The 17485-nt window shown below is 34.6% G+C and overlaps 1 protein-coding gene across 2 annotated transcripts in view; it reads right to left on the bottom strand.

Moving 5' to 3' along the window:
* Positions 1-8717, bottom strand: part of CEP83 (centrosomal protein 83) — a gene marked incomplete at both ends in the record, with an annotated part of 52593 nt that extends 43876 nt beyond the window's left edge. Inside the window, 4 exons of one of the 2 annotated variants that reach the window (XM_084255891.1) lie at positions 4068-4199; positions 6274-6366; positions 7726-7876; positions 8545-8717. In XM_084255891.1, coding sequence (XP_084112017.1) covers positions 4068-4199; positions 6274-6366; positions 7726-7876; positions 8545-8717 — 549 coding nt within the window. The remainder of the gene's footprint in view (positions 1-4067; positions 4200-6273; positions 6367-7725; positions 7877-8544) is intronic. The other variant, XM_084255892.1, reaches the window with a different exon arrangement.
* Positions 8718-17485: the final 8768 nt, after the last annotated feature.

Here is a 17485-nt window from a genome sequence, read left to right as displayed (position 1 = left end):
TCTTTCATTTTTCTTTCCTAATCCATTAGCTAAGGTTTCTAGTACAGTGTTGAAAAGGAGTATAAGTAGGGACATCACTGCCTTGTCCCTGAACTCAGCAGTAAAACTTCTAGTTTCTCACCATTAGGTATGATCTAGCTGTAATTTTTTTTAGAGATTTATAAAGTTGAGATAGTTCCCCTTTAGTCCTCATTTGCTGAGAATGGATGCGGTTGCTGAATGGATGTGGTTGCTGAATCATTTTTCTTCATCTAAGATCATGCAGTTTTTTTTTCTTGGCCTGCTGATATAATGCATTACATATTAATTCATTTTCCAATGTTGAACCAGCCTTGTTTGTGGTATACTATTCTTTTTATTCATTGTTGGATTTAATTTATTAGCATTTTGTCAAGGATCTTGCAGCTTTTACATGAGAGATATTGGTCTACAGTATTTTCTTTTAGTGCTTTGTTTGGTTTTAGAATAGGCTAACTGTGGTCTCACAAAATATTTTATCTTCTCATTCTATCTTTTTGATAGGACTATAAATACTTGGTATATTCTTCCTTAAATGTCCAGTAGCACCCATATGGTCTATCCAGTCATTTCTAATTGGATTATTAGACCATGTGAATTGTTTTTTGAATTCCTTTACATACTTTTAAATCTTCTAACATGCAGCTAAATTGCTTAGGAATAGTCTGAACCTTTAACATTTAGACTAAGAGAACAATTTTAGACTAAGAGAACAGGGATAATAAAATATATACCTTTTTCATGCACAGAGAGTTACCTTGGTCTTGGGTTGTTAAAAAAAACAAAACAACAATAAACCCAACTGTGATAAAAATCCAGGGCAGAAAGCACCCGAAAGCTGAAAGTGAGATGAAGCTACCAGCACTGTAATGAGAAATGCCCCAAACTATTTATAGTATCACAGTGTACTGGCACTGAACACTTTAATACACTAATGTAAAGGACATGATCATATACTCAAGAAATTTCAGGATGTGGAATTCTAAATAATGGTAACAGCATTTGTTGAATGTTTATTATGTACTAGGTACTTTCTAAACATTTTACTGTATTGTTATTACGTTTTTTCACAACAACCTCATGAGATAGGTACTATTGTATATTGTATTGTATTGTATTGTACCTATCTTGTACCAGAGAATTCTCACTGTGAGGTAATTTTAGTAAGATTTCTACCTATTGTGATATGGTTCGTAGTAATGTAACAAAGGCACAAGTTAGAGAATCTTCAATGTTTTAGATAAAGGAATAATCTGGCCCTAAAACAGTATTCCAGACTACCTTTCAGAACCTACCAGGACAAAAAAGGAAGGGTTTTCAGAGGCTTCATGAAATATACTGACATTTGTGTTGGCACAAGGACCAAAAACTAGGAACATATAAGTTTTGTGCTACCATGGTGTAAGGAAAAAAACAGCATGTGACAACAGGGACCAGAAAGATCTCTTTTTATCCTCTTTTGTGCCAGAGGAACTTTGGCTTCTCACCTGTCCTATAAAACCAAGTTAAAGTTCAGTCACTTTGGAGAATTTGATGGAACAATTTTAGTGACTTGTCATGATGTATTGGCACTCTGACAGGTTTTCATATGATGCAGTACCTACTGCCCTGTTCTTAAGATGTTATTACTTTCCAAGCGAATTAATTTTGCTCCTTTTACTCATACAGTCTACCTGTATAAACACCTGTACCTAAAATCCTCTATATTGCTCTTCACTACCTTATGCAAAATAATGAAACCAGAGTTGTAGTAACATGTTGAAAACACAACAGTACCACTTTGAATACAACTCTATGAGCAACTTCAGAATTTCATCTGTATGAAGTTCCAGATTCAACATGTTTTACAGGCAAATGCATTGAGAAATTAAATCACAATATTTCTCTTAAGATAAAGATGACTTCTTCCATATGTTATTTTAAATTCAGAATATCAAGAAGGATATGTGAATTCCTGGAGTACTTCTCAGGAAAACAGTAACATCTTCCTGTATTATGTAAAGAACCACCTACACTAAAGAATATTCTATTTTAATCTGTAGATACAAAGGTGTAAAAGTTTAAAGGAGTCCTTAACTAATGCAAGAAAACCCAATTATTTTTGTTACATCACATTGTACTACTTTAAAATTGTAAAATTGAAAGATGGTTAAAGTGAGCTTTACTTTGAAGTTTTATCACTATTTGTGATCTGCAATCATCTAAGTTTTAGTGTGATTGTACATGGAAACTAGAATATACAGTAATGAAATAAAAGCAAACATCCAGTTACCCACTTATTAACATTACTCCTGGACCTCCCCTGGTGGCGCAGCGGTTGAGTGCTGGGCGGCGAAGCTGCCCGCAGCCTCTGTAGTGCCGGTTCAATCCCCTGCCGCCGGGCGAGGGTCCCACATGGCACGCAGACCTCTCCTGCCCACCCGCTGTTCCCCTCAGCAGTGTATTTCGTCTGTCTACCTGTTCTGTTTCCCGCTCTGGCTCTGGTGAATCCTCTCACCCTCCCGTGCTTCTGACTGTACCCACAGCTTGTATAAATAAATAAATAAATCTTAAAAAAAAAAAAAAAAACCCACAAAAACATTGCTCCTGCATAATCAACTGGGAAATAAAAAGAAAGCAACTTCAATCTTATCAGAAAGTTTTACTTTTTAGCCTCTACTAATTATGGCTTCCTAGAATTTCTAGGAAAGTATCAGATAAATGAAAATTAACAATGCCTCTGACTCCCTGAAAATTTTAATGAATATCATTTGGTCTTTTATGGGTGAAAAATTAAGTCATCAGATTTCAGATGGTTTCATTAAAAAAAAAAAAGCAAAGAAACTGGAGACTATAAATAATCATTAACAGATAAACATATCATTAGACTTTAATAGCAAAGTATAAAATAAAGCACCGTTATCCTTAACCTTGGAGGATACTCTTTAATAAGCCAAATCTACATTTTTTTTTCAAATCTACATTTTAATCTGGTGATGTTCATTATCCCAATTTTCCACAAGAAATTTTTCATGACTTTCTGTGAGACTTAAGGCAAGTCACTTATCTTGTACTTTAGAGTTCTCATTTAAGTGAGGAAAATCAGTCCTGCCCCATCTCACTGATCATTGCAACAGAAGATCATATATAACTAAAGCAGTTCAAGTTGTAGAGAATTTGATTTGATTATAAATATTTGTACCTTTCTGGTACTGTATTATTAACGCGATCAAATGATCCAAAGCTCATACAGCTTCTTAGGTATTAAATCATGGAACAGTTTGCTCACTGATAAGAATAAATCAGTTTGACTCAATTAGTAATTGGTAAAGGAAAGTAAGTATTTTAATTCTGAATTCCAAATGACAACAATGCAGTAAGTATAATGCAAATGTGTTTCTACCCAGAATCTCCCACATTAACTACAGGCATCAAGCTATGTTTTATAAATTCAACTCTTTATTAAATACAGTAAAGTAAAATTGGTATTTGTCTTTCCACTGTGAAAAACCATCCAAGAGCAACATAATGAGCGAGAAATACATACCCTGTTTCTGGAAAATCTAGAAGACAAACCACAAAACAGACTACCAAAAGCAGCAGAGATGGAGTAGTAATGCATGCCGTAGCAGCAGAGAAAGTTGCAGTTGTAGACATAGAACAAAGTACACCTTTTTGAAGGTGACAGGCATACCCTCAGTATAAACGCCTTGTTTATATCAGTGGAAACAAGTTACATGGGCTGACAGCCAAAGCTCTCCTGGATATTGTTTGGTTCCAAGGGGACGTGCTAAAAGAATCAAAGTGTATTTGCAAAGATTTGCCTGTTTCTGTGGCTATCAAAAAAAAAAAAAAAAAAGACATAGCTATCTCTATTCACCAGGATAAAAGAACAGCTAAAATAGAACATTCCCCCCCAAAAAAAACTGCTATAGAGATAAAAATCATGACAAAAACCTTTCCATTAATAAAAACTATGTAATCAGCATTAATGGGATTTACAAAAAAATACAATCAAATTTTTTATCAATTAGTTGGATAATGACTAAATTAGTATAATTATTACTCACCTCTGATTCATATTTTATTTTTTCTTCTTCTAAAATACATGCAAATTCTTTTTTCTGGTGTTCAAATTCTGACTTAAGAAATGTATTTTCATAACGAAGCTTATTATATTCAGCTCTATACTTTTCCACTTCCTAAATTAAAAGAACGAAAATTTATCATAAACATATAAACGAAATGTATTTGCACTCCAAAAATCACTTTTGCAAATATAGTTTTAAACTGCATTATATTGAGAGACATTCTAAAAGTAAAAAATAAATTAAACATAAGCATAAAGTTCTCATGACAAGTATTCTACATATTCCTGAGGAAGTACCTATAACACAAATTACCATTCAATTAACCTTAATTCCTCAATGATTCATAATAAACATGTAAAAATATTTTTACCTCTGGGCTTAATAAAATTCTTAAGAATGTAGGATGTCTTTCAAAATAGATTGAAAAATTAGTTTCATAATAAAATATAAAATACCACCCTAAAAATCAGAGTTTGAATTCAAAATAGATAAATTATTTGAACATTTAGTATAGCAACTTAGGGTCAACCAAACATTATAGTGATATCCAACACACTAATTTAAAGAATATATGTTGCATCAACTCTTCTGACTACATAGGAACACATGCAATTCCCTTCTATGTTCCAATCCTGCTCCCTATCACTATGAGAGCTGCTGCCATTCTGGATCTCAATAAAAACTAAGACAGAAAGAGCAGAAAGATGCAGATGACACTATTCAACATGTATCAGGAAATTAAGTAACAAAGAAAAGATGCCTCTTGAAATACTGAGACCACTGTAAATATTGAGTAAAAAGATTTCTCTTCTAAACCTGTTTAGATGGCTTTCATAATTCTATTAGTGACATACAGTTATTCATTGCTTAATATTTCAATCAACTGTTACATATGAACCAACTGCATATGATAGTGGACCCATTATATTATAGCATAGGTGTATAGCAGGTTATTCCACCTAGTTTGTGTAATTTAGACTCTACAACAGTCACACACAAAATCACCCACAATGCCTATCTTAGAATATATCCCCATCATTCAGCAATACATGACTGTACTTAGTTCTTTAAATGCTTTTACTTTGATCATCTAAAGATTAAGTGATTTTGTTTATATCCAAAAATTAAATCTATTCCCAAACCATATGCTTTGGTTATCCATCAAGAGGATATTCAAAAGATGACTTTGTCAAGCCAGTAAGTCATTTATAAATTACTATTTATAATAAAACCTCATTATAATGGAGGATTCCACAACCTGGCTTGTGCAATGGCAGCATCACTAGACTATAGATTTCCCAAGGGGCACATTTTGAATAGAGTACTCATTTGTATGTGTAAGGTTCAGGATATTTGTTAGATAAAGTAACACATAAAATGTGTAGCACAATACATAATACATTTAATATCTGTTATCTTTTTCCTGTACCCTTTTACTAAACATTTAGTCAATTATACCAAATTTTCATATAAGGAAACATCCCAGTCTAAAGGAAAACTTAAATTTTTACTTTTCTGGGGTTGTATTAAATTCTTTCCTCCAACAAATAATAATTGAGTACCTATTATATGCTAGGAACTGTTCCAGGAACTTGAAATGTAACAGTAAACAAAAGAGATAAAGGTTCCTCCTCTTGTGCAACCTACATTCTAGATAGTAAAAGAAAATAAAAAATAAGCACAGTAAATTATTATATAGCATATTAGAAGAAAAGCATACTAGAGAGAAAAAGTATAGCAGGGTAACTCAGGAGTCAAAGGTCTAACGAGTGATAAGAAAAGCAAACTGCTTTATTAAATGGGGACAAAGGTGGGTTAAAGTAGGCCTCATTGAAAAGGTGAGAATTCAGCAAACACTTAAAACATGAGAAATTCACCAAGAAATATCTAGAGTGCTCAGAGCAGAAGCAGCTGCTAGAGCAAAGACTCTTGAATGGTACCATTTCATTTCTAGAATGCCAAAGAAACTTCAAGGTCAGTGACTATGGAGGGAAGAAGGTCAGAGAGGGAATGGAATCTGATCTTATGAAATCTTAAAGGCCACTGTAAGGACTCTGGGGAAAAAAAAAAAAAAAGGAGAAATAGCATGGTTTCTGAGAAGGGGAATGACGCTTTTCCTCAGACCTTTCAAAATCATATAGAGATAAAAACATAGTTGCTACTATATAAATTATAAATTACTTACTTCATCCAGATTTCTAAAATGCTCTCTCATTGGAGTTTCTAATTCTTTTTGAATCTGAACTCTTAATGATTCCAGTTTTTGTGGCGTTAATACCTAAATATGTAGAGAAAAACAATTTAAATAGGAAATTACAAATATTAAAATCAAGAAGTCATCAAATTTCAGAGCTTCTCTCCCAAGTTTGACAATGTAATCCAATTCATGGAAATTTTCACAATATATCTAATTTTATAATAATCGTTACACAAATAAACCCATCATAAAATAACTTTAAAATGTCAATTTCAGGTCCTCAGATATGTCAAAATTTTGTTAACACGAGGTAAAAACAATCACTATTATTGCTAGGCAATAAGAACACAGGCAGCTAAAATTATCTTGGAAACAATGGCCAGTAGTTTATTTTCTAAAACAAGCAAAATAAAGGTAAAATAATTTGGTATGCCAGAGAGAATTCTTTAGACTTATTTTCAATCTGGAAAGGATGACTGTTACTCTGACCACCAACCAAACCTTATTTTGATTCCTTCCTGTTATATTCTCTCACAGAACTCATATTTCAGGATGTAGTTAATATTGATTTAAGCTCCTTAAGGGAACTCAGAGTTAGTCTTTATTTACCATGGTATTCCCAACATCTCACACTAATGCCTGGCACACAGGGAACCACTCAAAAACACTTCTTGAATCAGTGAAAAATGTTTGTTAAAAAATGTCTAGTTGTACTTACATTAATCCCTGTAATTAAAAATAATGTTCAGTTAAATTCATTCATCTATATTCCAAATAGCCTAAAATATTTCACTGAATCAATGCCTATACAATATATAAAACACTGTTGCAACACATTATCTACAAACATGCTGCTCTAAACACCTAACATACATTAACTTATTGATCCCCTACAACAACCCACAGTGCAGATGCATCATCATCCCTCTTTTACAGAAATTGAAGTATGGCAGGTGCTATTTGGAGGTTAAATGAATATAGGAAAACACCACTAATACCAATTTGAAATGTGTAGTAAGTTTTACAGTGCTAAATTTTAACTGTGCGTAAGTGAAAAACACTGAAAAAATATCTAAAAAACTGTATTTGGTCCTTCAGTACCAACTTTTGCTTGAGAAATTCCATATACCTTGTATTTTGCCTTAAATTATGTACACATACTGCTTTTACAGGTTTTTAAGTATAACCTTAAAAATAACTTTTTCACTTCAGCTTCAGTTACAACATTTAAAGGGGTATTAATAAGCCTTTCCTTTAAATATATTATCTCTTATATAAATTAAAACAGAACTTCCCCGAGTTATTCTTAATACTGAAATATTTAAATCAGAATAGGTAATACAGAAGCAACTGACTTAAATAATTACATGGCTAAACCCTACCAGGTAGCTAACATTCTAGAATATCTACCTTTATACTTAGTCAAGTATATTTTCTTACCTGCAACTTCATTTCTTCTAAGTCTTTAGTTTTCTCTACTAATTCCCCTCTTAATTCTTCAAGCAGCAGCTGAAATTTTTCCTGGTTAGTTTGCTTTTCATTTAATAGGTGCTTGAGTTCATTCTGTGATTTTATGTACTCATCCTGCAACCTGTTTTTTAAAAAATTCAATTTTTTTGCTTTCTAATTGCAATACTTTATATAGTCGAACACTTTACAACAAGACAAATATATATTCCATTAAACTTGCAATTATCTTTAGTTTAATTTTATTAATACTTTTGTTTCTGAATGCAATTTTATAAAAATCACATTTAGCCACCAAAATACTTTTAATTTTATATGGCTAGTTACTTTAAAAAAAACTTTTTAAACTCACAATCTACCTCATATCATGCTTAGTTTGTATAAAGTAGTTTTAAAGCAAAAATTTTACTATCATTAAAAGTTTCAAATGTGGGACCTCCCCACTGGCACAGTGGGTTGCGTGTAGTGCTGTGGAGCTGTCTGCAGCCTCTGCAGCGCGGTTCAACTCCCCGCCAGCCAGGGAAATACCCACATGGCACGGCAGACCTCTCCTGTCTCACCCATTGCTCCCCTCAGCAGTGCTTTTGGTCTGTCTGCCTGTTCTGTTCCCCATTCTGTCTCTGGTGAATCCTCTCACCCCCCTGCGCCTCTGGCCTGTACCCCAGCTCTTGTATATATAAATCTTTTTAAATTTCAAATGTATGCACAACAAAATTATACTGTTATGTTCCAGAGGAAATACTCAGGTAATTTTTTAATCAAGTCCCTAATGTCCAAATTTAAGCAACTTACCTTGTGTGTTCAGCTTTCAGAGTCTGATAATTAGTTTTATGATGTTCACATCGTAACCTTTCATCAATTAACATTTTTTGGAGCTCAGATTGAGAGTTTGTCAGCCCACTGTCTCCACCCGGCGGAAAATTGGTGGGAAAAGTGTCCATATTGGTAAATGAGCTGACAACCATGTAAAATTAAGTTCTGTTTTTATTATTGTCTTCGTTTTCCTTTCAAGAGTATATTCCACTTCTTTCTTGCTCAGACTCTTAGGAGGCCAAATACCTGCACAGAGAAATATACTTAGTGATTAGTGAGTCCCTTCAGTGTTATAGATTTTTATCACCTATTGTTCTCCTTATCACTTCTATAAAACCCAATTTTCAGATTTTTCATGAAACAAAATTTAAGAATAAAGTTAAATCATATACATTAAATTTTCTTCATGCAAAATTTCTATAGCCATCAAGATCGCATCTTCAAGTATTAGCCTAACGAAAAGTAGAGTTTTCCACTGCAGGAACCACTGGATCCACAAACATTAATCAGGGGAAAAGCCATTTGGAACTTGTAAGTGGCTGGGATAATTCTGGTCTTCACAAAGATAACCTTGAGCAGGTAACTATGTCTGTGATTGATGCCACAAAAGGTCATTTTTTTTTGTTTGTTTGTTTTGATACACAGTAAGTTGCATTCAGGCTACAGAGTCAGATGAGACATCAGTCAACACAAATGTTAGATCCTGTGTGTTATAAACTGTGCTAAGAGCAGGAATCTAAATCACTGATATATCCCCGAAAGTGCTGCCCAGGACTATCAAAGTGTTTGCTGTGCCTTGAAATAAAACAACAAAATGTCCTTATTGTAAGTAATCAGAAACAGAAATTTTCATCAGAAATGTTCTGTCCCCTTTAACTTTATTAATCTTTCTCAAGACTACTTTAAGTGTGTGTGCATTTTCCTAACAGCCTCTCCCTTAGTCACAGCTTATTTCAGATTACCTTTTCTCACTACAAGTAAATAAATATCGGGCCACCTTGGTAGCGTAAGGGGGTAAGTCTCAGCACTATGAAGCTGCTGGCAGCCACTGCAGCAGTTAGATCCCTGGCCAGGGAGTTTACCCACATAGTGCAGCAGACCTCTCTTGCCCGCTGCTCCCCTCAGCAGTGTATTTCAGTGAATCTGCCTGTTCTGCTCCCCACTCTGTCTCTGGTGAATCCTCTCACCAATCCTGCATCTCTAGCCTACACCTCAGCTACTGTATGCATAAATAAATAAAATAAATCTTAAAAAAGAAAATATCTTTAGCCTCTGCAAAACAACCATTAAATTACTCTTGCTTGGAACACATCATTTCTAATAAATTAGTGTACTATCTTCATAATACTTAAGAAGATTTTTAAATTAAAATTGGGGTTGCTTTGGTTTCCTGCCCAAGTATATTTCAAGAGTGGGGAATCTTCAGAGATACTTCACTCCTGAGTCTTATGTTAAATGTGCACCAAGATTCAACCTTTGCAAATGCAGAGTAGTCTGTAGCTGCTGCCACATGACCCTGCCAAAAATACATATTTGCCATGGGATTAATGAATTGTATCTTAAAACTGGCATGTAATTTTGATTCTGCTCCTTGATCCAAATGACTTTTTAAGAGATAAAACAGACAATAAATCTATCTCAAACTTTCTAATAATGCCACCAAAATGCATACAGTTTTAATTTAATTAAAAAGCTGAAACTACATTAGAAAATCAGTAACTACCTTTAAATCTCACTGCTAGTGAAAAAAATTTCCAAGTTAAAATGAGTACATTTTTAGTCCTATTAAGTTAACAGTAAATAGTCTCACTGACTGTACTTTAAAATTGGAGCTAAAAGGCCTCCCCTGGTGGCGCAGAGGTTGAGCACTGGGCTGCAAAGCTGCCCGCAGCCTCTGCAGTGCCAGTTCAATCCCCGGCCGCTGGCAAGGGTCTTACATGCCGTGATAGACCTCTCCCGTCGCGCCTGCTGCTCCCCTCAGCAGTGTATTTCAGTCATCTGCCTGTTCTGCTCCCCACTCTGTTGCCGGTGAATCCTCTCACCCTCCTGCACCTCTGGCCTGTACCCCAGCTCTTGTATAAAAAATAAACCTTTAAAAAAAAATTGACTGCACAAAATATTTTGTGAGGATTTAACATATATAGACTTAAATATATAAATGGGGTATATATAATGGTAATATAAATAGTATATGAATCAGTAGAGATAGAATTACACTGCTTATAAATTATATGGGAAAAAGTTAAAAGTATCAATACTACACTTTGATAAATCAAGGATGCATTTTGTAATCTATAGAAAAGGGGCTGGCAAACAGGTGTCTATGGGCGAAAACTGGCCTACAATCCTTTTTAGTATGGCCCTAAGCTAAAAATGTCATTTAAGAATTTTTTTTTTAATAAATGAACACAGATGCAAAAATCCTGAACAAAATATCAGCAAATCAAATCCAAAATACATAAAGAGTGAACCATGAACAAGTAGGATTTATTCCAGACATGCAAGGCTGATTCCAGATTCAAAAAACAAGTAATGTAATCCAATATATCAGAAGCAGAAAAAGTATTTAATAAAATCCAGCGTCCATTCATGATAATACTCTCAACAAATTCAGTATACAGAGCGACTTCCACCATTTGATTTAAAAAAAAAAAAATCTATAGCTAACATCATACTTAAGGATGACAAAATAGAGCTTCCTCATTAAGATCAAGGCAAGTACATGCCCTTCTCACCACTCCTTTCCAACATGATACTGGATGAAGGTTAGCTAAAACAATTAAGACAAGAAAAGGATATAAAAGGCATGTAGTTAGCAAAGAGGAAAACAAATGTCTTTGTGTGCATATGATATAATCATCTATGAAAAAGATTCAAAGGAATCCATTTTTTAAAATACCCTCCTAGAAAGAATTAGCAAACATAACAAGGTTGCAGGATATAGGATTAATATACAAAAGTCACTCTCCTGAATGTAACAAGGTTGAAAACTGAAATTTGACATTTAAAACAATCATAACTTACCTTAACACCTCCCCCAAAATGAAAGGTATACATCTAAGACAATATGTACAAGATTTATGAGGAGAATAATAAAATTCTAATGAAAGAAATCCAAGAAAAAGAACTAAATAAAGAGATAGTTTATGGTCAATATTGCCAAGATACCAATTCTTTACTATTATGATTCACAGGTTCAGTACAATTCCAACAAGTTATTTTGTGGATACTGACAAACTGACTCATTTATACAGAAAGGCAAAAGACCAAGAGAGAATAGCCATACACAATACTAAAGGACAAAGTCATATTACTGACACTATCTGACTTTTTGACTAACTCTAAAGCAAAGGCAATCAAGACAATGTGGTATTGGCAAAAGAACAAATAGAGCAATGAAACAGAATAGAAAGTCCATATATAGACTAACATAAATATAGTAAACTGAACTTTTACCAAAGGAGCATATGCAAAAATAATGCAAACAAGTGGTTCTAGGCACAGACCTATTGTCCTTCACAAAAATTAGCTCAAAATGGATCACAAAAATGAACTAGCAAACTCCTAGACGACAGCATAGGAGAAAATCTAGATGATCTCTGGTATGGCCATAAATAATAAGTTTGGCTTCATTAAAATTAAATACTTTCGTTTTACAAATGACCCACTATCAAGAGAATGAAAACAGAAGCCACAGACTGGGAGAAAATACTTGTGAGAAACATACCTGAAAGGACTGCTATTCAAAATATAAAAAGTTCACACTCAACAAATAACCAGATCTTAAAATGCACCAGACCTTAATGGACATCTCACCTAACATACACAAGTAGCAAGTCAGCAAATAAAGATGCTCATCATCATGTACCATTAAGAAGTTGAAATTAAAACAAGATACCACTAAACACCTATTAAAATGGCCCAAACTCAAAATGCTGTCAACACCAAATGCTGGTGAGGATGTAGAACAGGAATTCTAATTCATTACTCTTACCACATAATTCAGCAACCACATGCCTTGGCATTCACCCAAATGAAAACTTACAACCGGATGTCTGCAGCAACTTTTATTCATCACTGTCAAAATCTGGAAGCCATCAAGATGTCCTTCAGTAAGTAAATATATAAATGGCAGTAGATTGTGACAATATAATACTGTTCAGCATTAAAAAGAAATGAGCTATCAATTCACGAAAATATATAGAGGGACCTTAAATGCCCTATTACTGAGAGAAAACAATCTAAAAAGAATGCATACTGTAGTTTCAACTATACACCCGTGTACCACATAACATCTCAGTCAATGAAGTTATTCTGTTCTTTATAAGGCATTATGCAGTATCTTACGTCTCTACCTATTAGATATAGTAACACCATTCCCTTCAGTTGTGAAAAACAAAGGTCTGTACAAAAACAAAGTAATGTACTCTACGGGAGGCAAAAATCACTCCTGCCCCTCCTGTAAGAACCATCCCCTGGGATGAGCATTTCACCTAAAAAAAGGCAAGTAGGGAGATAAGAAACAAAACTAGTAGGAAGACAGAAAAAAGAAAATAAATTTAGACAAATATATTAATAATTCATTAATACAGATTAAATGCTTCAAATAGAAATTTCAGGGGGAAAAAAAAAGCGTAACCCAAGTATATGCCTTTTTATTCAACACTATCCTGAAGATCTGGAAAGGAAAAATAAAACTTTCTATATAGATGTGCTTATCAATTTTTGTGCATTTCCTTTTATTGCTGAATAGTATTCCATTATTTAAACATATCACATTTTGATTATCCATTCTCCTACTGCCTACTGATAGGCACAGCTGGGTTGTTTCTGATTATGAATATTAGTTATAATGAATAAAGCTGCCAAGAACATTGATGTGCAGGATTTATGTGGACATCTTTTTCATTGAGAAGAGGGCTAAATACATAATAAACTGCTGAAACATGAAGTTGACTACATGCCTACCTTTATAAGAAACTGACATCTTTTTCCAAAGTGATTCCACCATTTTTCATTTCAACCAACATGAGATTTGTTTGCTTCATATTTTTGACATTAAGTGTTGTCAGTTATTAAAAGACAAACTAGAGGGCCTCCCCTGGTGGCGCAGCGGTTGCGCGCTGGGCTGCAAAGCTGCCTGCAGCCTCTGCAGTACCGGTTTGATCCCCGGCCGCTGGCGAGGGTCCCACATGGCACACAGACCTCTCTCCTGTCACACCCACTGCTCCCCTCAGCAGTGTGTTTCGTCAGTCTGCCTGTTCTGCTCCCTGCTCTGGCTCTGGTGAATTCTTTCACCCTCCTGCGCTTCTGACTGTACCCAGTGCTTGTATAAATAAATATTTTAAAAAGAGAAAAACTCGAGGACATTTAAATTTTCAAGAGTTTGAACACACACTGATTCTAGTCGGACAGTGCCAAACTGAAAGTGGTTCAGAGCACTCCAATAGGAGATAGTGGAAAGGTTTTCAAAAAGAAAATGTGGGAGCAAAGCAAGGAAATCACTTGATTCACTACAGCTTAAAAAGCTGCCTTATTTGGGAAAGTGTAGTTGGCTCTGATTGTTTCATTTTCTCAAATTCAAATGTACTGATTCTGCCTTAGATGGTGAATGTGCTTAGTAGGCTACCGAGGCATAGAGCCCTATCAGTCTCATGGCCTCCTTGTTTAATTACTGTAACCTGGGTCTTCTTAATTGTAGCTATTCTGGGTACCATGAAGTGCTATCTCCTTGTGATTTTAATTTGCGTTTCTGAAGCACTTTTTTTTAATGGTCATTCACTAATGCATGGAAAGATCTTTGCTTTAAGAATGCTTAAAAATTCACCATAGTGAATGTTGACTCAAAAAAAAAAGATTTACTTTCTAATCTCTTGTAACCTATGAATATTACCTTATATGGCAAAAGATGTGGTTAAGAATGTTTTAATGTGGTTAAGATGTGCTTTAAGAATGTTTCCTCTGTAACTGGTAAAATGGGTAACAGTTATTTGTACATTTGAAACAAAAACAAATGTAAAATTTCTCAGTCCACTGACTACTTAGGCTTCCTGAGCACACACTTCTATTTTCTACCTACATATCTTTGAAAATACCAATTTCCTTGAGCAGGGGCCTTTTCCATTTCTCTGCGCTCTGCAGGTCCAACATCAGTGAATTTATAGGCAACATACAGAAGCCTGCTCAGGAATAAATTACTTACTCCATGAAGTACTTTCCTTATTCTTTCAAACATAGTGTCAAATAAAATTGATGATAACTATTCCGTCTTCTAACTTGTATTTTAGCATATGTTAACACATTAAGTGTAACTTCATGCAGGGCAAGAAACATGTTTTAGTAATCTTTATTAGCCCAATACCTAAAACACAGGTACCGATTAGCTCAAAAATGTCAAATTAATACATTCAACATAATAACGCTACTTTACTGGTGATTCATTTCTCTCATCCATGTTCATTATCTGAGGCTTCTAGACCACAGTGAATGTTGACTCAAAAAAAAGATTGACTTCCTAATCTCTTGTAACCTATGAATATTACCTTATATGGCAAAAGACGTGGTTAAAATAAGGGTCTTAGAGGGACGCACTTATTCTGGATTATATGGGTGCACACTAAATGCAGTCACAACAGAGTAGGCCGGGGGGAGTTCTGGAACTGAAGACAAAGAGCCCATGTGTGCAAGATGACAGAGATTAGAAAGATGTGGCCAAAGTCAAGGAATGCCTGCAATCACAAGAAGAAATGGATTTCTCCCCCACTCAACTCCCCCTTTGTTCCCCACCATACCCCAGTGTTTGGAGGGACTGCAGCCACTGATTTCACGTATCTGGTGTCTAGAGTGTAAGGAAATTTTTATTAAGTGACCCAGTATGTGATAATTTGTTACAACAGCCATAGGAAACGAAAACACTGGTTTTCTCTTCCATTGATTTATTCACAATTAATTTTACCCAAATTCAAACTCTGTCACAAATTAAATTCCCAACAAAGTCAGATTTTTCTGATTTCAACAAGTACACAAGTATCAATTACAGAACACCTATATATGTACTGGGTATTCTAATTATATAATGAAATAAAGTATTTCCATTGTGCAGTTTACCAAGAGCCCCACACCATGCAGACCTTGGATCCTGCCACCCAAAGATTCAAAGGCAACCAGAACTAGAAGCTCACTTGAGCATGGAGCTCATCCACAAACTTCTGGATTGAAGGGGGCCTTCATATTTCAGCATCCTGTAAGATTTTATTTAACCATTTCAAAGTTTCAAGTATATCAGCTGAATTGCAGCAGGATTCAGAGTGAGGGCTAGTTTCCCAGCACCAGGGACAATCTACTTCTACAATGATGAGTCCAATTCACATGATGACCCACAACGGAAAGAAACCCAGCACTCTATCCTTCAGTACCAAAATGTGGACAGTCCAGCAGAAAATAGCCCAAGGAGGAAGAGTTACTCCAATATATTCCAACTATATTTGGAATTATTCCAACTACAGTCCAAGGTAAATGAATAATCCAGCCATGGCTCTCAGTTAGCCTAAGAATCCTCAAGAAGCTATTTCTGCATTTGTAAAAAATGGATTTAGATATCATTCACGGGCTGATGAGTGCTAGGAAAATTTTATTTATGAAAAACCAATGAAACACTGAATAATTTCCATAAAAGTTATTAACAGGAATAAACAGATATGGTTGGGAGGGGATAGTTCTGGATAAAAATGTATGATTATTGTCTAAGACTTTTGCATATGAATATTTACTGAAGGGCTTTAACTCTCAGAGGGGAATGCTTTGGGCTTATTACTTGAATAGGATATAACACTGCTTTCAAAAAATATGTAAAATTATTGAGTTTTTTATATATTGATGACCAAACACTTAGTATTCCTCAAGGTTTTTTATTTAGCTATTATACATGTTTGTACGCCTGTATATTAGTCTAATATATATATTTCTACTTAATATTCTGAAAGAAAAATAAGGTGAAAGAGATCAACTTGGTCAGTTTATTAATCAGCAAACATTCATTAGATGGACAAGTGTCTGTGAAAAGCAGTTTTTAAAAGACCTACAACTTTTTCCAAATACTTCATCCTTTTTTTGCAAATATTAACTGTGACATAGCCATAACCAAGTGTCCTTATTACTTCTTTTGATCAGCGTCAGCTCTACAGACCTACATGTGACATTTTTATTTGCACAGGAGCTGCATTTCTTAAGAGGTAATACAATGTCTGCCGAAAAGGATAGTAATTCAAAATATTCTAAAAGCACAGCTGCTGATGCTCATGGAAAACTTCCAAAACACCATCCATTAAAAATCACATGCTCTGCTTTTAAACATTTCCAAAAAGTGCTTTAAATAAGATATGCCCACAAAGTAAATGTTTGTTAAAAAAACAACACTAAAAGCCTAGGAAGAATATACATGAGACATTACTTAAAAACAAAACATTAGAAATGAATTTCTTTAAAATGCAGCGAGAATCCTATACTAATCACCCGAATAGCCTTTGGATGGCCATGCCAGGGTGTTTGGTACACAAAAAATTGTCAAAACTTGACACTCTGCCAGAACCTGAAGTGCAGCTGGGAGCAGACCCTTCAAAGCCCTGGTACACTGCCAGGTCCCATAATTGTAATTTAGAAAGAAACAGGAGGGCAAAGGAAAGAGGAAGAGAAGATGATACGCATTAGAGTGGTTAGCAATCAACCACCAAGCACTCTGAATTAAAATGTTATTCTAACAGTTGCAATGTCTGCCTCTACACAGTTTAATTTACACAAAAGAATTCTAGCAAGTAGGATATAGTAATCAGTTAAGTTCAAATGCTTAGAAATACGAAAGTCTGAAAAATTGTAATCTAAAAGACAAAGATGACTCTCACCCAAATCATACTTCTAATTCATG

The sequence above is a fragment of the Talpa europaea genome, assembly GCF_964194135.1.
Source record: "Talpa europaea genome assembly, chromosome: 15".
NCBI lineage: Eukaryota > Metazoa > Chordata > Mammalia > Eulipotyphla > Talpidae > Talpa > Talpa europaea.
This window is presented reverse-complemented; position numbering and strand designations above follow the sequence as displayed.